General features: G+C 38.1%; 1 protein-coding gene across 7 annotated transcripts in view; it reads left to right on the top strand.

Moving 5' to 3' along the window:
• Positions 1-23,159, top strand: part of rims1a (regulating synaptic membrane exocytosis 1a) — a 549,448-nt gene that overhangs the window by 431,909 nt on the left and 94,380 nt on the right. For 4 of the 7 annotated variants that reach the window (XM_073056477.1, XM_073056478.1, XM_073056479.1 and 1 more), the window contains 4 exons: positions 1,755-1,867; positions 7,695-7,807; positions 17,047-17,219; positions 17,788-17,949. In XM_073056477.1, the coding sequence (XP_072912578.1) occupies positions 1,755-1,867; positions 7,695-7,807; positions 17,047-17,219; positions 17,788-17,949 (561 nt within the window). The remainder of the gene's footprint in view (positions 1-1,754; positions 1,868-7,694; positions 7,808-17,046; positions 17,220-17,787; positions 17,950-23,159) is intronic. The other 3 variants (XM_073056481.1, XM_073056482.1, XM_073056484.1) reach the window with 1 other exon arrangement.

Genomic DNA, 23,159 nt, shown 5'->3' on the forward strand with positions numbered 1-23,159 from the left:
CTCATCTCTGATATTAAACTAATTTGTATACTGGGTTTGAGCCTTACTAGGACATACCTCCAATGAGGCTTTGGAACAGATTGTACTGCAGGACTGGAGGTCAGAGGACATTTTTAATTAAGGCAATCTCTCCCTACTGCAAACATTTTATCCCCATTTGTCAACAGGAAGCTTCGTGTTGAAAGCACCCCACCTGGTTGGTCTTCATCTTCGAAACTGTTAATGGTTTTGGTCATATACATTTCAAAAGGTCAATGCATAGAAAATGAGTCATGTAATGCTGTGATTTTAAAGCATAATGCAATTGAATTTTGATGTTTGTATGCCTTGAGAATTCTTGATACAGTTGTGTTAATCACTAACTCACTTTGTCCCATTCATTTGAAGTGAAGAGATTTCTAACAACTATTACCAAATCCTTTATGAAAGGCAGTTCTTAAATTGTGTTCCCTGTTGCTTTTAGTTGATTACAATCAACAAGTTTGAGATTCTGTGAATCGATTAATAGAGGTCAATGCAGTAAAAGTTGATCCTGTGTCAAATCTTCAAATTCTCAACTGCATAAATTTCTATTCATTAAAGCTGGAGAGTCACTGACTGACTGTAGCTCGCTCCAGCTGAAATTTCTAATGCAACCTCTCATTAAGGAATCCTTAGACTTAATGGTTTTCCTAGCAATTCAATGTTTTACATGTATTAAAAACAGTATATAAGAAATGTCAGTCAATTAATATAATTCAAGAAATATAGTTTATGAGAATGATGGTTTATATATTTAATAAACCTGGCAATGTATCTGAGTCATTGAGCCAGACTCTGCTCTCCTGGGGCAGGTATTTCTACAGATAATTACTCCTGTCCTGTTTGCCATTCAGCTCACCAGTGACTTCACATCTGCATGTTGCAGCACTGAAGTCAAAGGTGATCTGATCTCTGACCTTCCATTCAGTCCCTGGTCTTGGACAGAGTCTAAGGGTAGAGCTCAGACTTCTTGTGCTGAGGGAGGCAGAGGCAGTTTTTCAGAGTTGGCTGATAAAAGTAGCATTATCCCAGTCATTTGAATGGGGTTTTCAAGTTTGATTAAAAAGGTAAGTGAAGGTATGTATTTATTTTTTTAAGTTTTTTACCATTTTTAAAAGCTTAAATTATTTTGATTAATTTTAAATTTTAAGAGACATTTATTCTACCTGAGATATTTGAAAGAATTCAAAGTGCTTTTACAGAGACAAGCTGTCAGAGAGGAAACTGGGTCTGTCACCCAGGTTTCATGTTCGTATTATGGGACTATCACCACAATTTGGTTATAATTTGTTCAATTATTCTAATTTGAATAGACTTGGATTTTCCTTCTCATAGACCCTTAGCTGATAACAATTCAATTACTGATTTAAAATTAATTATTAACCTAGCATCAGTTGGCATGACATGGATCAAATTTCACAAAACAGTTCTTAAGAAAGACATAATCTTGACTTCACATCTGGGAAAAATGTTGGATTTCTGATGCCAAAAATATCCAAGGGATTCGATTCAGAAAGCAAGAGAACACCCATACAAAGATGGAACCAGAACTGAAGTTTTGCTCAGAAATAAAGATCCGGAGGTTTTTCAAAACAGTTTGGTAAAAGAGAATGAACTAGTTTAATATTACTTGAGCAAAAATTGGTGGGAATGCTTTATATGGTACTGATAGTATCAGACTCAGGAAGAGAAAAATACAAATCAGAATAGTAATGTTTGCTCTATTTTCACAGAATGCACCAACAAGGAAGCCCGGTGCAATCATCATCAGCAGCAACACCACTGTCTGGGCGGAGGGGAAGGCAGCTCCCACAGGTCCCCATTAAAAGCTCAAGTTTAGAGCAAGGTATCAACTTGTAACTACCCTTATGGTACATTCATTTACTATCGTCTTGCAGTGAATCTGGTCTCAAGTACCATTGCAAAGGAACATTTAAAAAGCTGGTAAAATTTAACCATGCTCCGCTTCTATAAGCTAAGATACTAAAAAACTGTAAATCTTTAGGTCTCTCATATCAGATTAGATGTATATGTCTTTGAGGATCCCCAAAAGGATTTTGGATGAACTTTATCGATGTTAATGGTTTACTAAATGCTGTGTGTGATGATTTGACTGTGTAGAAAAATGGGTCAATAATTCTTGAAGTAACCTGGCCCCTGGCACATTTGTGATGAATGGTATTATTGGCCAGAAAGTTTGGGATAACAGCAAAGCAATAATTTGTAAACATTCAATTAATTATGTAAACTTCTATTGGCTCATGTCATTCATAAAGAGTTTGGTTAAGATATTTACCTATAAGGACAAGAGAAGTGTAGGAGATGAACTTCAGATCCTGAGACCTAAATACAGTAGTTGCATAAATGTATGGCATTAGTAGAGCAAAAGAAAAAATACATGCTCAATATAGCAAAGTATTTTGACATCAAGGTGTATTCAAAAGGAAATATGAATCCCTGGCTAAAATTTAAATTATAAATCTAGAGAACAGAAGAAATGTAAATCATTGTTAATAATTGTGTGAACCTTAAAGGAGCAATTAATAGTAGAGGAAAGCAACCTGTGATCATCTTATCTCTTCAGGATGATGCTAGAAGAGTGCATGGTTTTGGCAAGGAAGAGTGAAACCTATCTGTGCCTGATATGATTAAAACAGAATTGAATCATATATTTCAATTTTACATTTGATCCATTAAAGATTGTATCCCCTGGAAACAAGCAACCAATGACATAAACATTACTAAAGATTGAAAAGGATGGCATGAATCTATATTTTTTTCCTGGGACAAATGAATTAAAATGCACTGTTTTAGAAATTATCTATAGGGGATCAAGTTTTTGCATTATTGAGAAGCTTAAAAATGTTGCTCTTTACATCGAGGTTTAATTGGTAAGAAGTGAAAAGAATAATGGATTCAAAGACATGATGGCAAAATCCATTATAAACTTCAAAGAGTGCTAGCATAAAGACAAATGTAGAGAGTTTTATTTTGATGAAGTAACATAGAAAGAAGATCAAGATAATACAGAAGATTTTGAGTGAATGGACTTTGGAAAGTATTCAACAAACCCATGGAATTATGGGAGCAGTGATGTTGTAGGAGTGGAGTTAGTTCTGAAACAGGAAACATAAAACAGTGTTGTATATATATTTGACAAGCTAGAAGTTTATAATGCTTTTTGCTGCAATGTATTTTGAGTCCATTGTTCTTCACAATTAGTGTTAACAACTACACTTGGATGTAGGAAGCAATTTCTTAAAGCTTTCCAGTCTTACAAAACTTGTTAAGGCAGTAAGGATTGTTCTTGACTTCAGAAGGATATTGAGCATAAATATGGAAAACGATAGTTAATTTTGGAAGATTTTAAGAAAGGTCTGTTTGAGAATTGTATTCCTACAGATAGTTAAAACAGTATGTGGTTTAAGTAGGTTAAAGGCACTGAATGTAGAAGCAGATGGATTATGTACTGGTCACTGGTTAGACCTGACCTTATTGAGGTACAAAGGACATTCTAACAACTACATTTCAAACAGATGGAAAAGCCTAGAGCAAAAATATGGAGCTGGATTCCAATGCTTGTTTCCAAGGACAAAGAACTTCAATGATGAATGGAGGATGAAAAAGTTGGCGTTATTTTTCCTTGGAACCTAGAAGTTCCTAAAATGATCCGTGCGGATTATTTAAATAATGAGAGGCTTTGAAGAGGGAAAGATTCACAATGGACAAGATTTCCTTAAGTTAGTGTCGAATTGGCGGAAATAGCATGAGCAAATGTAGAGATATGCAACTGCAGATGCTGTAATCTGGTACATTTCCAGCTGTTTGTTTTTTGCTCAAGACAAAATTGGATGGGAGCAGGTGCATACAGGTAAAATTATATATGACATCTGTCTTTACGAAAATTACTAGGAGTTTAGGGACAGCATGTTTCAGAAAGAGTTAAAGGCAGAAGCAAATATGGTAAGATTACTAAAACTTAGATAACAAAAGATATTAAGGGTTTTTTCAGGAAACAAGACAAAGCTTGTAGCAGGTATAGGCAATTAGGATCAAGAGAGTCACTTGAGGAATGTAGCAAGAGTTTAGGAAAGAAATTAGGAGCAAATAAAGGGGCCATGAAATATCATTGGCAACTAAGATTAAGGAGAAGTCCAAGACATTCTATGATGACAGCAAGAAGATAACCATAGGAAAAAAATTAAGCAATGCACACAAAATGCTGGAGCAACACAGCAGGTCAGGCAGCATCTATAAGGTAAACAGTCAAGATTTCAGGATAAATCCCTTCATCAGCCCTGGTGAAGGGTTTCGGCCTGAAACGTTGACCGTTTACTCTTTTTTATAGAAGCTGCCTGACTTGCTGAGTTCCTCCAGCATTTTGTGTGTATTACTTTGGATTATCAGCATCTGCAGATTTTCTCTTGTATTGAAAAAACTAATCTCCTTTGGGACTCTCTAGCATGGAGAAAGCAGTGGCTGATTGGCAGGAGGCAGGGGGCCTTTTCTGGTTGGCTGCTGGTGTCATGACCTCAGCCCCCTCCTTTGTGAGAATCGCAAGAGAGAGAGAGAGCCTTACGGTTTGGAATGTGGGCTGGTCGCCCAACAAGACAAAAGCCTCGGACATAGCCATTGTCTTGGGAGACACCTTTGTGGGATAAGGAACTGGCCTACGTGCAAAATCTCAGGGCAATGTGAGATGGGTGATGGGGGAAGGATTGCCTCGCCCCCCCACCCTGATGGACATCTACAACCCTGCCAGTCCAGATAAAAGGTGGGCTGCCGAGGTGGGGCGCCAGACGCACCAGAAGACGCGCTTGAGATCCTGTGACAGCGTTTTGATAGCGACAGCCGGTGGTGGGGTTCATGTGCGTCTTTTCCTTGCCTGGGATTGGCGACCCCACAACGGAAGAACGGCTTAGCTACAGGGGAGGCCACAGATGAGCGTTCATTCCCCCAACGAGGCTCCGACAAACCGAACTCCTCCAGGTTGGAAAACCTGTCGGGTAACTCTTTCATCCCCCCTCTCTCTCTCTGTCTAACAAAAGTGCACCAACACGACACCACAACGACGGCAGCGGGTGGAACTGCAGTGACCGCAAAAAGACTTTTAAATATCCAGTAAACAATATATATCTACATTACCCCTAGACAACGATAGAGCTTATTTCTGATTGATTATTACTATACCTGTGCTTTAGATTGAGTCGTGAAAACGTATATGATCTGAATGTTTTGTATTAACCATACGTTTGTGCCCCTTTATAAATAAAAACGTTTGAAAATAGTAGCATCAGGCTTCGGTGGACCCATCTATCTTTGCTGGAAATTTACCCGGTTACTGGGGAACGTAACACTGGTGACTAGTAGTGTTCCACAAGGGTCTGTGTTTGGACCGCTTCTTTTTATATGTCAGTGATTGGGATGACAGAATTGATGACTTCGTTGCAAAGTTTGCAGACTGTACAGATAGGTGGAGGGACAGGTAGTTTTGAGGATGTAGAGAGGCTACAGAAGGACTTACACAGATTAGGAGAACTGGCAAAGAAGTAGGTGACTGATGGAATACAGATTCGGGAAGTTTACGGTTACGCACTTTGGTAGAAGAAATGAAAGGATAAACTATTTTCTAAATGGAAAGAAAATACAAAAAAAAAGAGGTGCAAAGGGACTTTGGAGTCCTTGTTCAGGATTCCCTAAAGATTAATTTGCAGGTTCATTCTATGATGAGGAAGGCAAATGCAATGTTAGCATTCATTTCAAGAGGACTGCAATATAATGTTGAGACTTTATGAAGCACTGGTGAGGTCTCACGGAGTATTGTGAAAGGTCTTGGGCCCCTTATCCTAGAAAGGACATGCTGAAAATGGAGATGGTTCAAAGGACGATTACAAAAATTATTCCAGGATTGAACAGCTTGTCATATGAAGAGTTTTTGATGGCTCTGGGGCTGTATTTACTGGAATTCAGAAGAATGAGGGGTGTCCTCATTGAAACCTATCAAATGATGAAATGGCGTGATAGAGAGGATATTTCCTTTGGTAGGAGACTAAGACTAGAGGACACTGTCTTAGAATAGAGGGATGTCCTTTTAGAATAGAGATGTAGAGGAATTTATTTAGCCAAAGAGTGTTCAATCTGTGAACTTTGTTGCCTCAGGCAACTGTGGAGGTCAAGTCTTTATGTATATTTAAGCCAGAGGTTGATAGATTCTTGATTGGTGAGTGCATGAAGGGATACAGGGGAAAGGCAGGAAAAGGGCTGAGAGGAAAAATGGATAAGCCATGATGAAATGGCAGAGCAGACTCAATGGACCCAATGGCCTATTCTGCTCCAATATCTTATAGGTCTTGTTGACCAAAGTGGGAATATTTGTGTAGAGCCTGGCAATCTGGGTCAGATCCTAATGAAAACTTCTCATGTACATTCAAAAGTGAAAACATTATGGAGTATACAATAGAGAGTTCAGGGAAAGTTATATGGGTAATCTGAAGTAGGCAGTATTAAGAAGGAGCAGATGTTGAATATAATGGGATGCCAATGATTGTTAACTCCCCAAGACTTGTTGAGATCTATCCCAGGTAGCTGAGTATCAAGGGAGGAGATAGCCAGGGCATTGACTTGATTTTTGCATCTTCGTTAACTACTTGTGAGTTGCCAGAAGACTAAAGGAATACTAATATTGTACCTTTTCAGAGGGGCATCTGGGATAAGCCATGTAACTACAGTAAATATGAGGGAAAGTATTGGAGAAGATCCTAAGAGATTGAATTTGTGTACATTTGGAAAGGGGATGCTAAGCAGAAATAGTCATATGGCTTTGTGCAGGAGAAAACATCCCACAAGAATTTGATTGAATATTTTGTGGAGGTATCGAAGAAGATTGATGAAAGCAGGGTGGTAGATGTTGTCTATATGGAGTTTAGTAAGGATTTTGACAAGGTTCTGAATGTTATTATGGTCCAGAAGGTTAAAGTTCTTAGGATCCTTATGTTAAATTTCATCTGATACCTTTCTGCCCATTTTACCATTTCTCTGAGGTTTGTTACTGTAGTACGCTCCTCACACATCTGAGATCTTCAAGATCTTTATTATGTGTAGAGTTGAAAAGTGTACTCTGCACACCCAAGTCAAACCACAATATATGTTAACAAATGCAGTTGTCCAAGTAGAGTCCTCTGGGGATCTCCTTTGTGCATGTGTTCACAACCCAACTCGTTACAGGGCCTTCAAGCCTGATGACAAATCTACTATCTGGCACCTTATAAAATGTGCTTTTGAAGTCCATATATAACATATCAATTGCATTTCCTTTATTGATTCTTCATCAAAAAAGCACTTGTTATTTAGATATGATTTGCCTTTAACAAGTTCATGATGGCCCTCTCTGATCAATCCACAGTTGTTCAAGTGAATGTTAATTTTGTCCTTGATTATAATTTTTTTTAATTTCAAAAATGATATTGGACAGATTTCTGAGCATTAGGAATATGAAGAGTTAAGGGGAAAGAGATGCAGTAACTGTTTTAATAGACAGCACAGAGATTTTCGGCCCAATTATATATTTCTAGGTTATAGGTTTCTATGTTTATACAACTGAAAACTTCTGTGTAATAGCTTAAGCTTGTTCAACATTTCCTTTGAAAATTTAAAACCAACCCATATTTCTGCAGGAAGCCGAATTGTGGAAGAGCGGACAAAACCGATGAAGACAAAAATGTATCCCAGCAAGCAACCTATGGGATCAGTGGCCAGTTTGGAACAAGAGCGAGAAGTATACACAAAGGTAAAAATAACAAAGAATGTACAATACAGAAATAGACCATAATCAAAGCTGTATCTTTCATGTGAATCTTGTTTCTACATTCATCATTTAAGCCCAGCCAAAGACTGCTGCTTCCATTCACCCTCACATCAAATTTGACTCCTCCAACTCAATTCCTGGCAATGACTTCCACCTCTAAAGGTTGAGAAGACTCACCTCAATTCCTTGCTGGATTTTTAGTGACTCATACAGATTCCAGTTTAGATCTTCCCCCAGAAGTATAAATAGCTTCTCTTAGTTTATCCTTCTGTTTGTCTGTAAAGCATTTTCATAATTTAAAAGCACTTACCTAACTAGTTTTCACATCTTTTACAAAAGAAAAAGTCTTAACGGGTTCCATTTTTCTTGATATGTATAACATCTCTATTCTTGTCTATCCTTCTGTTTTGCACATTCTCATAATTCCATTTGTTATCTAGTCATTATAGTCTAAACATGGTCTTCCCCTTCCTTTAATCCTTCTTCTCTTCAGATTCAGATTTATTTATCATATGTGACTGATTTTTGTGTAGGGAACACTTTGCATCTAGTGACCATAATGCCATTTGCTTCAAGGGAATTATGGAAAAGGACAGGTCTGGTCTTCAGGTTGAGATTCTAAATTGGAGAAAAGCCAAATTTGCTGGTATCAGAAAAGATCGGCCAAGTGTACATTGGGACTGGCAAAGGTGTACTTGGTAAGTGGGAGGCCTTCAAAACTGAAATTTTGAGAGTACAAAACTTATATATGTACGTCAGAATAAAAGGTAAAAGTAGCAAGTGAAGGGAACCTTTGTTCTCAGGAGATATTGAGGCCTTGGTTAAGAAAAAAAAGTAAGTGCATAGCAAGTATAGGTAGGAAGGAACAAATGAGGTACTTAAGAAGTATAAGAAATGCAAGAGAACACTGAAGAAATAAACCAGGAGGGCTAAAATAAGACATGACATTGCTGTAGTAGACAAGGTGAAGAGAATCCTAAGGGCTTCTAAGAGCAAAGGATTACAAAGGACAAAACTGGTCCTCTGGAAGAAAAGATGGTAAATCTATGCATGAGCCAAAAGAGATGGGGGGGGAGATCTTTAATGGATTTTTTGCATCTGTATTAGATTGGGAGATGGAGACAGAATCTGTTGAAGTGAGCAAAGCAACAGCGAGGTCATGGACCCTATACAGACTATGGAGGAAGAGGTTTGCTGTCTTGAGCAAATCAGGATAGATAGATTCGCAGGGCCTAACAAGGTGTTCCCTCAGGCCCTTTAGGAGGCAAGTGCAGAAATTGCAAGGGAGGGCCGAGCAGAGATACTTAAGTCCTCTTTAGCAACAGGTGTGGTACCGGAGGATTGGAGGATAGATAATGTTGTTTCGCTGTTTAAAAAAGGCTGTAAGAATAAATCAGGAAATTATAGGGTGGTGAGCCTGACATCAGTAATGGAAAATTATAAGAAAATATTCTAAGGGACCACATATATGACTATTTGGACAGACAGGGAGATATATTCATCAAAAACGTAATTTTGCTGATGCTGAAAGAAATCCTGCAGAGTACTTTCAGTCTCTGCCATGAGTTGCGAGTTCATAACCTTGCTCTTTCATGGCTTTGTGTGTAGTAGGTCATGTCTAACCAATCCTATAGAGTTTTTTTGAGGAAGGTACCAGGAAAGTTGATGAGGGCCGGGCATTGCAAATATTGTCTACATGGATGTCAGTGAGGCCTTTGACAAGGTCATTACACAGAGTGAAATGCATTGTTGTGTCAACAATATGCACAACCTAAGGATGTGCTGGGGGCAACATAACATGTCCACAGTGTTTGGCTGTACAAAGCAGAACACATCAGGCAACATAACAGCAAAACAAGCCTCTTACATCTCTCCCTCCTACACACGGATATAGGCAGTTCTCCAGTTCTCCAACCCTAGGACAGTCTTCCAGTCTCCAGCCTCCAGGCTTCAACTATTGGGCTTCAATTTGTGAACTTCCTTCCCTACCGTTTTGTACCCCTTCCATCACTGCTTCAACTCCCTCCCCCTCCTTCCCTCTCTTTCCTAATCTTCCTGCTCAATTCCTGCTCATTCCTTCCTTCATCTTCCATGCTTATGTCGCTTCCAATTCCCCACCCTGTATCTGGTCAAGCACTTCTGGTAACTAATTGATGTGTACTTGTCTAATAAGCCTGCTGTCAGTTCCGCTCATACCCAACCTCTTCATCTTTGGAAGTTGCTGTACCAGGACAAAGACCACTCTTGGTGAGAAAAGGACTTTTCGCACAGACAGCATCGTCAATGCCTGAACTTGTTTTATATTCACTTCTGAAGGATAGATTTTTTTTAAAAAACTGACCAGCAGTCAAATTTCAGGGAGTGACCATTAACCATAAAACATTACTTCATTAATGACAATAGATACCTATTTTAAAAACCTTCTTCATCAAAAAGGTAATTTTGCTGATGCTGAAAGAAATCCTGCAGAGTACTTTCAGTCTCTGCCATGAGTTGCGAGTTCATAACCTTTGCTCTTTCAAATAATTTGTTGAGAAATTACAGTTTGATGTTTATAATAACACAAAACAACTGATCTGAACTTAGCTGCTAATTGGTGTCAGCTTGGCTCATCAGCTGGCACTGTTGAAGCCTACTGCATTCAAATTACAGTCCAGAACTTGAATATAAAATTAAGGGTGATGTTAAATTGTAGTACCTTTTTATTAATTGTTTGGGATCTGGGTGTCACTGGCAAAGCCAGATTTATTGCCTTCTCAAACATCCTTTGAAATGATGATGAAAAAACACTCTCTTGAAAAATAGCAGTCATTCTGGTGAAGATATTCCTATCATGTAGGGAATTTCAGTATTACAATTTAATGACCATAAGGGAATGACAAGATATCCCTAAGTCAAGGTGGGATTGAAATGCACCTCCTTGATGGGAGACGTCATAGCTTTGGAAGGTGCTTTCAGAGGAGCCACATTATATAACTATAGATGGTACAAATTATCATCACTGTGAGCTAGTGTTGGGAGGTGTTTAATGTGATGGATCAAATGCCAAACAAGTGGGCTGCTTTGCCCTGGATTAAATTGAGCTTCTGGGCAGTTGTTCACCAAGCAACTGAAGAATATTCTATTACCTTCCTGACTTGTGCTCATGCAGGTTGAAAAGACATTGGAATGTCAGGAGGTCAGTAATCTGCCACAAAGTATACTGCATCTGATTTGCTCAAATAGCTGCAGATTAATGAAGACAGTCTGTCTGAGTTCCTGATCAACAAAGACCCTCCTAGGATGTTGACCGACTTAAATGTCATTGAATGTAAATGATAAGTTATTAGATTATCTCTTGTTGAATATGTTGATTGCCTGGTATTTCTGTGACAAAATGTTACCAGCTCATGTCTGCATATCATCTTGGTCTTGCTGTATGCAGTCATGGACTGCTTCACTTGCTGAGGAATGGTGAGTGGGTATGAATATTGTGCATATCATCAGTGAACATTGCTGGATATAAGCTTAGAATGGAAAGAAGGTCGCTAATGAAGCTTCTGAGGCTGTGCCTTATGCTCAACTCCCGCAGGATACCTAGGGGCTGGGAAATGATTTATTCAACCACCGTCTTTGTGTGAGGTGTAACTTCAACCACAGGGATTTTTTTATCTTGGTACTCATTAACTTCAGGTTTGTTAGAATACCTTGACGACAGGGACAGCCACTCTCATGCAACCTCTGGAATTCAATTCTTACAGCAGTGCTGCAGCACAGCATGCAGAACGGCAAAATAAAATGTGATGGAGGTGCAGCTAGTTCTGCAGCGCAGAGCTTCAAGTACTGTGGTTAAGATGTTTGGTCCCATAGACTTTACCATAGTGACCATAGGGTTTTCAGTCCTTTCTTAATATAACATAGAATAAATTCAATTGACTAATCACTCTCAAAGGAAGTTGAGTGAGTTCCACTGGCACTTTGGGCTGTGAATGCTTCTTCCTTGTCTTTAATATTCACGTGCCTTGCCTGGTCACTCAAGGCAGAAGGCTCTTCATAAAGTCTCCTTCTCCTATTGTCCTTCACTAATCATGACTTATTGTAAATGACCAAAGTTTTGTATGGATACCTGGACCACAGGGACCACTTTTGTGCCATACAACTCCATGAGTGCATTCGTCTGTGACTCGGTTTCTGAGGGAGGATTTGGGGTTAGTGGCATTGCTTAGCACTATCCATTGGATGTCTTTTTTTCACTCTTTAGAGAGATACAGCATGAATACAGGCCCTTCAGCTCATCAGGTCTTCACCAACCATCAACTACACATTTACATTATCTCATTTTTACCACAGTACATTGTGGCATCAATGGGACAGACCCTCATTTGCAGTGCACAGGTATGATCTCAGCATACCTTCTGAACTCCTCACTGAAGCTGAATTGATTGATGCAAGAAGTATCATAGGAAAGGCAGATGATAGTGCTGAAGATGAAGTACCTGGTTTACAAACAAGCAGCAATGTGTAGTGAAGAGAGGCTATTGATGGGACAAAATTGCAGTCAACAAGACAGTTGCAATGTAAAAGGCAGACAAAATTGAAAAGGGGAAAATACAGGTCTGAAGGGGCTATATTTGAATGTGTGCAATATACAGAATAATGTAGATGAACTTCCAGCGCAGTTGCAGATCGGCAGGTGTGATGTTCTAGGCATCACTGAATCGTGGCTAAAAGAAGGTTGTAGCTGGGAGCTTACCGTCCAAGGAGATACATTGTATCGAAAGAACAGGCAGGAAGGCAAAGGGGGCAGCATTACTCTGTTAGTAAAAAGTGAAATCAAATCATCAGTAAGAGGCAACATAGGGTCAGAGGTGTGGAATCATTGTGGATAGAGCTAAGGAACTGCAAGGGTAAAAAGACCCTAATGCTGGTGTTATATACAGATCCCCAAACAGTAGTAAAGATGTGGTCTAGAAATTACAATGGAAGATAGAAAATGCATGCTAAAAGGGCAATTACAGTAATCATGGGGTATTTCAATATGCAGGTAGATTGGGAAAATCAAGTTGGTGCTGAGTTTCTAGAGTGCCTATGAGATGGCTTCTTAGGAACAGGTCAAGCTTGAGCCCACTCGGGGACCAGCCATTCTGGATGGGTGTTGTGCAATGAACTGGAATTGATTAGAAACCTTAAGATGAAAGAATCCTTCAGGGAAAGTGATAATAATATGATCAAATTCACCCTGAAATTTGAGAAGGAGAAGCTAAAGTCAGATGTATCAGTATTTCAATGGAGTGAAGGAAATTACAGAGGCATGAGAGAGGAGTAGGCCAGAATTGATTGGAAAAGAGCCCACTGGCAGGGATGACAGCAGAGCAGCAATGTCTGGAATTTTTGAAAGCAATTCAGAAAACATGGGATATATATATCTCAAAGAGGAAGAAGTATTCTAAAGGAAAGGATGACACACCATGGCTAACAAAAGAAGTCAAAGCCAGCACAAAAGCCAAAGAGAGGGCATATAACAGAACAACAATTAGTGGGAAGTTAGAGGATTGGGAAACTTTTAAAAACCAACAGAAGGCAACTAAAAATGTCATTAAGAAGTAAAGATGGAATATGAAAGTAAGCTAGCCAATAATATTAAAGAGGATACGCAAAGTTTCTTCAAATACATAAAGGTAAAAGAGAGGCAAGAGTGGATATCAGACCACTGGAAAACGATGCTGGAGAGGTAGTAATGGGGGCACAAAAATGCAGGCGAACTGGATAAGTTTTTTTGCATCACCTTCACTGTTTAAGACACTAGTGGTTTAGCAGAAGGTCCAGGTGTCAGGAGTCATGGAGTGTGTGAAGTTACTATTACTAGGGAGAAGGTTCTTGGGAAACTGAAAGATCTGAAGGTAGATATGTCACCTGGGCATGACATTCTAACCTTTATATTCACTGCCCCAACCTATGAAGATAAGCATAACAGATGAATTCTTCAATATCCTAGCTACTTATGTCACCTCTGGTTTTGCACCCAAAGGTTTCTTTGTATGTCAATGCTCCTAAAATCACTGCCATTTACTCTATATGTCCTATCAGAATTTAAATTCCTGAAGTTTAATACCTCACACTTGTCTGAATTAAATTCCATCTGCCACCACTATGCCCAACTTTCCAGCTGATCTGTGATCCATGATGGGAGAGGAGAAGTTTAAAGGTAATCTAAGAAGTAAGATTGTTATACAAAGGATGGCGGTTATCTGTATTCTTCGACAACCTACTTCACTGTTTATGAGTCCAATGTATGACAAACAAGAAAGATCCCAGCACCAATCCCTGTGATATACCATTTACTGCAGACTTACCATCAGAAAAATATCCATCCACCACTGACCTCTACCTCTAAGCCAATTTTGGATCCTGTTTTCCAATACGCATGGAGTTCTTTGTGTCTTAACCTTCTGAATCAGCTTACATTCAGTAGGTCCTTACCAACAAAACTTATTGAAGTCCAGTTATTCATGGATCATGGTGGAAAAATCTGAATGTTGCCTAGAAGATATATTTCAGTCACATTTTGGAACAGCTCTATAAATTTAGATCAGTGCTGAGAGGGTTGTGTGGTAGACTTTTAAAGGTCTGTTGCCTTGACTGAACTATTGAATCAGAAAAAGTTTATAGCACAGGAGACCATTCAGCCATTATGATGATCCAAAGAGAGCTTCCCCACACTCTGCAGTACTGGGTCCATATTCTGCAAGTCCCAGTTCTCCAACTCCATATCCTCCTGAAATCTAGATGTAATTCCATTTCTTTCTTCACCACCCTTTCAGGCAGTTTGTTCCAGATCCCCACCAGTTACCAGCTGAAAAGATATCACTCATCTCCTCCCTAAAACTTCTTCACTTCTTTTGTCCCCTGATTTTTGACCTCTTTGCTAATAGAACCAAATGCCTTTACACTATTTAGTTACCCATAATTTTATAAAACTATCTCACCTCAGTCTCCTCCTTTCCAGGAAAAGCAATCATTTTTCCTTATGGATTGATCCAGCATCTTCTGCAGTATAATAGCATCTTTACACAAATGTGGCCAGAACAGCAAGCTAAGGCCTGACTGCTGTTGAATAGAACCTAGCACAACTTTCCACCTCTTATTCTCTTATACTTGGCTAATAAAGGGAAGCTTTTTATCTATCCTACCTAACTGTGGGCATACATTGTAAAGTCCCTGTTTTCCAACACATGACTCAGTACTGCAATATATTCCCCTCACATCCTTTTTCCCTTCATATCCTTCTTGCATTTCACACAAAATCTATATTCTATGTCTAATTGCCTCTGATAAAGGGAGAACTTTCCTTCAGTCTATCTTATTAGTACACCTCATAACTTTACATAACCCCTGGCGCATCCCCTCTTAACCTCCTTCACTCTGGAAAAACAGACTTTGCCTCACCAGTCTCTCTTCACAACTGAAATGCTGCATGCCAGGCAATGTCCTGTGTTGCCTCTCCTGTGCTATTACATTTAACCTCACACATGTATGCAGATGACCTAGTTGGGCCAGGGTGATGAGTCTTGGAAATGGTGGGCGAGTGATAGTGGCAGGAACATAGAAGGTGAACAAAGGGAGAAAGACACTGTCTGGTCTGGTGAAAGTCGGACAGGACTGCACAGGGGATGAATTAGCTGAATTCTCTGTCAATAATTTTTCTCTGTCAATAATAGTTCTACCAATTTTCATTTTTGGAGCAATATTTAAGTGTTTAATGGTTATAAATAAATGAGTTCTTTAAAAATAGATTAGTACAGGTTGAGCATACCTTATCTGAAATGTTTGGGGCCAGAAGTGTTTTGGTTTTTGGATTTTTATTTTGGATTTTGGAATATTTGCAGTTACTGTATATAATGAGATGCCTTGAGGATGGGACTCAACTATAAACATGAAATCCATTTACATTACGTATACAGCTTATGTACAGCTGGTATAAAGCTCGTAGAGTGAACAGTTCTATTTTGAGCAGTCTGACGTGATCGAGCTGAGTCCTCCACAGACTGTTGAAGTTGAATGACACTCCTGACTGCATCTATTACCCGGTTCCAGTGCTGTGATTGGCTTCATTTCCACTATTGATTTCAAACAGTTGCCTGTTTCATTGCAGCTGTGACAGGGGATCGGGTAGTTCGATATAATATTTTTAATAATTTTATGCAAGAAGCAATTGCCTTCAATTTTCAGTTCTTTGTGGTAGATCTTTGCTTGTTTCATGATCAGCATACCATTAAGCAGCATATGTTCACTCTGACACTAACAAAACCACTCTAAATACATGATCTAGATCTTCAATTTTTGCATCATGCAATGCTTTTCTATTTTCCATTCATCTATGTCATTACATATATGAGGTCACTTCTCAGAACTGTGTGTAGTGTCAGAGACCTGAGCATCGCCTGGGAACCTTTCCAGTGCCCTGTTATATTTTCCATTTGTGTCGTCATGTCAGCACTCAAAAAAATTCGGATTTCGGAGATTTTCAGATTTTGGAATTTCAGATATGTGGTACTCAACCTGTATTACCTAATTGGTAACAGAATAACATTCTAGTATAGTTTAAGAAATTCTGTGATTTCTTTAGCCTTTGATTCACATGTTCAGTACATGATTTGCTGATTTGGGTTCAGGAAATCCTGAGTTGATTATATATGAGAAAAAATAATAGAAAATGGAATTTAGTTCAGTAGATGTGGTATTAGTAAACTATGATATTTTCTTATATCATCTTATTTGTGAAACTGATCATTAGATTTTATTTGGAGAAAAAAATTAAATTTATGTATTCATAAAATTGTGAATAGAATACCTGCTATAGATGCAAGGAGCAATCTCTCTGGAAATTGTGCTTAAAATTGTTTGTATTTGGGGAAATGTGTTTTTCCAGATTCTCCCCAAATTTATTTACAAAATTATTGAATCTAAACAATGTCAGGAGGTAGCGTTTTAATTTTAAAATATTCTTTCAGGTAAAATTACTTTAAATATTCCATTGTATATTTAAATGCATAATTTGGAGGGGATTAATTATGAAATTAATGAACAGAACATAAATCACCAATGAGAATTTTGTCTAGAGTTTAATTAATATAATTGAAAATTAATTTGTCATATCATATTAGTAATTTTAATGACTCTCAGTACAGCAGTTGTGAATAATTTGTTTAGTATTAATGGTATATTATTTTCTTCATTTCCAGCATCTTTCATACAATGAACAAAACAGAAGCATTGATAACGTTTCAGTCAAATCATCAGACAGTGATGCCAGTGATGTATCAGCCATCTCTCGAACCAGTAGTGCCTCTCGCCTCAGCAGCACAAGCTATATGTCAGTACAATCTGAACGTCCAAGGGGTAGTCGTAAGATTAGGTGAGTTCCAACTCTAGACTTCTCGTTTGAACAGCATACAGTGTGGTAAATACAGCTTTAAAATAGTTGCAATATTCAATTCCACATTTAGATTAGACACATAATAGTTAGCAGTTGGAAAATTAAGAAGAATTTCTTGGAAATGTCACATCGGTTAAAAATCAGAAGGAAAATTCAAATAAATGTGGCAACTTTATTATATTAGCTAAGAATTATTTGAATATGGCAGCCTTTTATTCAGTGATCATTCAGTGTTCCCTTATGGATCCATTTGTTGAGTTTTGTTTTTCATTTTAGGATGATAAAAAATATCTCTCTGATCTAGGGTAAAGTGCCACCTTACAGAAGTAACACTATTTTCTGTTCTGTTTATCCATATTTAGCCATATCTAAAACTTGCATTTATTCTTTTTGTTACAATTAGCTTTGTTCATTTACAATTTTGAATTGGCAAGCAGGAGGATGGCTCTTTTATCATCAGTATGTGAAGCTTGTCACATCCTGCTCAACTAGTTAGTTCCATTTAAGTTGTTTTGATTTTATTTTGCATGCTGTGATTGTGGAAAAGATCGAAATCCTTAGAAAACAACAGGGATGTGACAAATAAAAAGGAGAGGAGGATATCGTGGGTGTTAGTAGACCAGGGAGAAACAGAGACGGGGCACTCTGAAAAGAAGCCAGGAAAAGAAGATCTGAAAAAGAGACGGCATTCGGCTTCTGGTGACTTGAGGTAAAGCTTAGTTGCCTTACCCTGTTGCCTCTTCCCTCAAGTGATGACTCCCATAGTTCCATCACAGCATTGGTCTGCATCTAGTCATTCTTCCTCTTCCTCAATTCTCTTTATCCTTCTTACAGTAATAACCACAGGAAATGGATCATCCATTATTCATCAGTCTTATTCAGCTATAAATTACTGCTGTACCTTGACAATGTACAGAGTTAGAGAGCAGTTTACCTTTGCACTGTATAGAAAGTTTGCATTGTGGCAGTGTTTATTTATCGATAATTCTATGTCATTTTTGGGTAGGGTGAACTGGTAAAGGGTATGTATGTACTATAATGCAACAGATATGAATAATGAAGCATGAGAGCAATGATTTTGAGACTGTTCTCTTCCATTGGGGCAAATTGGCAAATCTGATGTTTGAATTCCTTGAATTTGATCCCTGTAACTTATGCTAACTTCAGAGAGTCATGATCATGCAGTCATTGTGCATTAATGCAAGTCAGAATATTTCAGTGGCTATAATAGCATAAATAATTAATATTTTATTTAAAATAGATAAAATGTTACACGGAGAGGTCAAAATTGGCACACGGCATTATGAGTTGGATCTATATTTAAAAATAAAAGTCTTTAAAATCAGAAACTAAAGTCAACATACATTTATTAAAATAAAATCATGTTTGCCTAAGCTAATTGAGTTCTTCGATGCAGTTATGAGGAAGATTGAGAAAGTTAGTGTGACATCATGTAAAGACATCACTCTGTGAGGATTGATTGAAGCCCCTGTAAATAAACAGACCAGCAAGATACAAACTTAGTTAAGGTATAGATAATATTAATGGGCGGTCAGCACCAAAGATGTTCATGGAGAAATTGCATTGTGTAGCACTTCGTTTTTGTGCAGAACAAATAATGAATCATAAAGTAAAATTGTTATCAAATAATGAATTACAAGGAAAAATTGTTAACTTCAGCTAGATTTACAAAAGCAGTGATTTTTCTTCAACCCATTGCACAGTGGAATCAGAACATGTGTGGTGACATGCATTACTTGCCTGGATAAAATTTCAGATATTTTACTGTCTGTATTTGTAGCTTACAGGTAGTGTTAGATTCTCACGTGGAAAACAGGTCTACACAGACTTTATAAGACTCATTTCATTATTTTTCAAAAGGTAGTGCCTCCACACCAAAGTGTCAACTTATTCATTTTTGTTCCAAATCACCCAACTGGTGCCACTCTCAGGTCTGTTTCCATCGACATCTTCCCACTATCATCTCCATGACCACTTCCCAAATCCACAACTTAACTGATTTTACAATTCCACAATTTTGCTGATCAGACTTTATAATATATTGATTGAATGTCAGTTGGAGCTTCATGGCCATTTCTTGGTATTTCTTGTTTGGAAGGATTGAGGGGAAGCAGCAGGAAGAGAGCAAAAGACAGGAGAAACTGAGGTGTGGAAGAGGTCACTGCACAGGTGATGGGCGCAATGTGAGCTCACAGAGCCATCCCTACAAGATCTTAAATGAGAATTGAATCAGCTTCATTGAACTAATGAAGTTGTCAGCAAGTGATGTTCCCTGGAGAGCAACAAGATCAGCCTGGCTCGAGTAGCTAAGGTTGTTGGTCAGGCAGACAGCAGCTGGTTTGTATAGGATTCCTTTTGAGCCGGAGCAGGTAATTTTACTGGCATGTCACAGGTTGCAATCCACAAATACCTTATGAAGAATTCCTTTTCACTGGTCAAACTGAATCGGGACAGGAGATTTGATGGGAGTATTGAGTTAGCTTGAACATCATGCTTCAGGTGTTATGGTCCTGGAAAAGTACAAATGGAGAGATAATCTGGGCAATACAGGGAGGAGCATCTACTGTAAGGTAGGAACAATTTAAAAGATGATTTAATCTATGTGTTCATAATTCTGGAGGAGATTGCTATAGTGAAATAGGAGAAAGTGCACTATCTAAAAGGTACTTTGGCAACCAAGTCAAACATTGAAATATTTGGCAAAGAATCTAGAAGTAAAGGTAAAATATATTGCACAATATGAGTCCCTCAATGTAGAACTCCCATAGTTTTAGAAATTTCCTAACTTGCGGGATTCTTTAGCGATTGTTGGCCTTTCTAAAGGAAGGCTGCACAGGAGCCTTGGTTGCACAGGAGAAATGCTTTCCTTTCTGCTTTCAGTCAAGTTCTCAAAGGTATTTCCCAAATAGATGATTCAACTTTTTTTCTGTCTTTCAACAAAAATGTCAGAGAGTAACAGAGTTGATGGAACTTAAGTGATTCAGGGGAACAGTGGCATCCTCTTAACAAATAAATTTAACAATCAGATTAGAAGTTGAAGAGCCACAAAAAAGTAGTGATGGAATCAAATCAGATATCAAGAATAAGTAAAAAGATTGGTTCAAGAGAGAGGGGAAAAAAGAAAATAAGAACTTTTTAATTTATATGAAGAAATGAGTGAATGTGATTCAACAGATCTATTGTTCATTTCATGGATCAAAATTATTGATTATAATGATAAATTATGTCCTTTTTGCATTATTTAACATATAAATATAGCAGGTTGTTAATGTACATCAAATGCAAACAGCATAATGGTGTAAATTGTTCAGAAAATTATAGTGATTCATAACTCACTATGTGTCTGTTCTTTGAGTGAACATACTACCCAGTTTATTGATTAATAGGGTATATTGTGAATTTGCCATTATTTCTCTGGATTGATGTGATCTATAGATTACCATAATTAGTGGAAAAATTCACTTTGTCTGTAATCTTAACTTCTTTCCACCTCATCTTAGGCTCTTGTAGAGTGGAGAAGTTTAAGAAGAGTTTGATAATATTTAGAATCAGACATGATTTTCTTAGTGTGTGTGAATCAAACTGCTTACAGAGAATCAGTAAGCAGAGGATGCAAATTTGAGATAATCAGCAGAAGGAAGTATGAGCAATATGGAAAAACATTTTCCACATGAATTGCTTTGACATGGAATACACTGACTGGGGGTGTTGAAATTAATTAATGTTCATTTTCAAAAGGAAACTGAACAAGTACTTAAAGTGAAAAAGAGCTAGGTTACAAGAGCACAAAGTATTCTTAATAGGGAGCTCCACAATAGCACTTGCATCGGCACAAGGATCAAATAACCTTCTGGGTTCTTTGATGATTTTAAGATGGTGCACATCCTCAGGAAACTCTAGGTTAATATGCATAAGCAAAAGTAATTAGAAGGCCAAGATTTATCTGGTTTTTGGCATGTGCATTCATTTGTTTTGTACCTGATGGTGTCCCTTGTTCACTTAGATAATTTAGTCCTTTGTAGGATGAGTTGCATTATTCCTTGGGGAAAGTTCTGAATAATTACACACTAATTCAACAAAATCTAAGAGCATTTACTTCTTTTCAAACCGGTAATTGAGAAACAAGTCTAGATTCCCTTCTTATCCAGTAAATGAATGTGTTGATCCATGAAGCTGAAGTACTTCTACCTCACACATATTTTTACCATCCCTCACTGGAAACCTCTTGATGTAATAGCATCGATTTAATGAGTTAAACCCTGAGGAGACCCAATCAATGATTCTTATTGCCTGAGTACCAGCAATCCATTTGCCAAGTTTCGCATCATTCCCAAGCTCGACCAGTTTCCCACTAGACATCCACATGCAAATTCAGTAGAATGTACAGAATTACAATCATATGCCCCTGTCAGTACTTTGTGTAGGGTCAGCTGATTCAGATTTTAGTCTTACATGTTCACATCATGCAATTGCAGTGAGTCTTCAGAGAAATTGGGAGAATATTATGTTGGAAAATATATAAAAGATTAAGTATGATATATAGGAAAGGACTTTCTGGTTCATGTATTATTAAAAATTGAACATCTACAGATGCTGGAAATCTGAAAAAAAGCAGGAAAATCTGGAATTGCTCAACGTGTCCATAGAAAGAGAATGGCGCATGTCATAGACACTTTCTCAGGGAAAGTGAAAGAGAAATAAGTTAATTTCAAGTGGCAGATAACTGGGAATTGGACGGTCCCAAACCCGGCTGCAAAATGAGGAGGGTTGCATATGGAGCTAGCAACACTATCTCATAAAAACCCAGAGCTACAGAAATGCCAACAGAAGCTCCAAAGATCTTATTCCTGGGAAAGGAAGGATCTTCATCCAGAAGATATATGAAGCTGTGTGTTGAAAACAGAAGCCACGAGGCCAATCAACCTGGAATTGCAGTGAGTCTTCAGAGAAATTGGGAGAATAGTATGTTGGAAAATACATTGAGGACTATGTCGGCAGCCAATGCTCCAGTTGGGCTGACAGGCTTAAGAAAAAGAAATGGCAGAGAAGATGCGCTAAATGAATTGGACAAAAGAAATATCTCTGATAGTATGAGGATCGTCGTGATTATATATTGTTATGAAGCAAAGTGGTTAATTGATTAATGAGGAAGAGAAAACAAAGGGTTATGCAAAAGCTGTGAAATGCAGGTTAGAGCTGTTGTAGAGAACTGAGACTAAAATGAAAATGTTGAAATGGCCATACCTTTTCCCACTCTCTACGCAACTTAAAACCAACTTGCTTTCTCTTTTTTTTCCAAATCTGATTAATAGTCTTAGAGCAGAAATATTAATTCTGTTTCTCTTTCCACATATGTTGTATTTCCAGCGTTTTTTCTTTTTCCACAAAAATCGCTTAATTTGCTGGGTATCTATCCCACATCCACCATCTACCTACTGTGCAAATTAAAACTGACTTATTTTCTTGCTGTTCTAATTCTAATTTTATTTAGAGATACAGCACAAAACAGGCCCTTCCAGTTCAACACACCTATTTAACCCTAGCCTAATCACAGGACAATTTACAAAGACCAAATAACCTACTAACTAACAAGTAGATCTTTGGATTATGGGAAGAAACCGGTGCACCCAAAGGAAACCCACGCATTCACGGGGAAGAACATGCAAACTACTGACAGACAGTGTTAGAATTGAACTCCAGACATCAGAGCCCCAAGCTGTAATAGCATCACTCTAACTGGTTTTCGTGGAGGCCATGGATGAAGGTTCCTCTGCAAATTACCTCATTCAGAAAATCACAGGCTCTGTGTTCCTAGCAGGACCAACCTTCCATGTATGGCCCCATAACTCAATCAGAATTAGGTCCTGACTGGTTAAAATAAAAACAATGAATGCTGGA

Source organism: Hemitrygon akajei, chromosome 9 (assembly GCF_048418815.1).
Source record: "Hemitrygon akajei chromosome 9, sHemAka1.3, whole genome shotgun sequence".
Classification (NCBI taxonomy): domain Eukaryota; kingdom Metazoa; phylum Chordata; class Chondrichthyes; order Myliobatiformes; family Dasyatidae; genus Hemitrygon; species Hemitrygon akajei.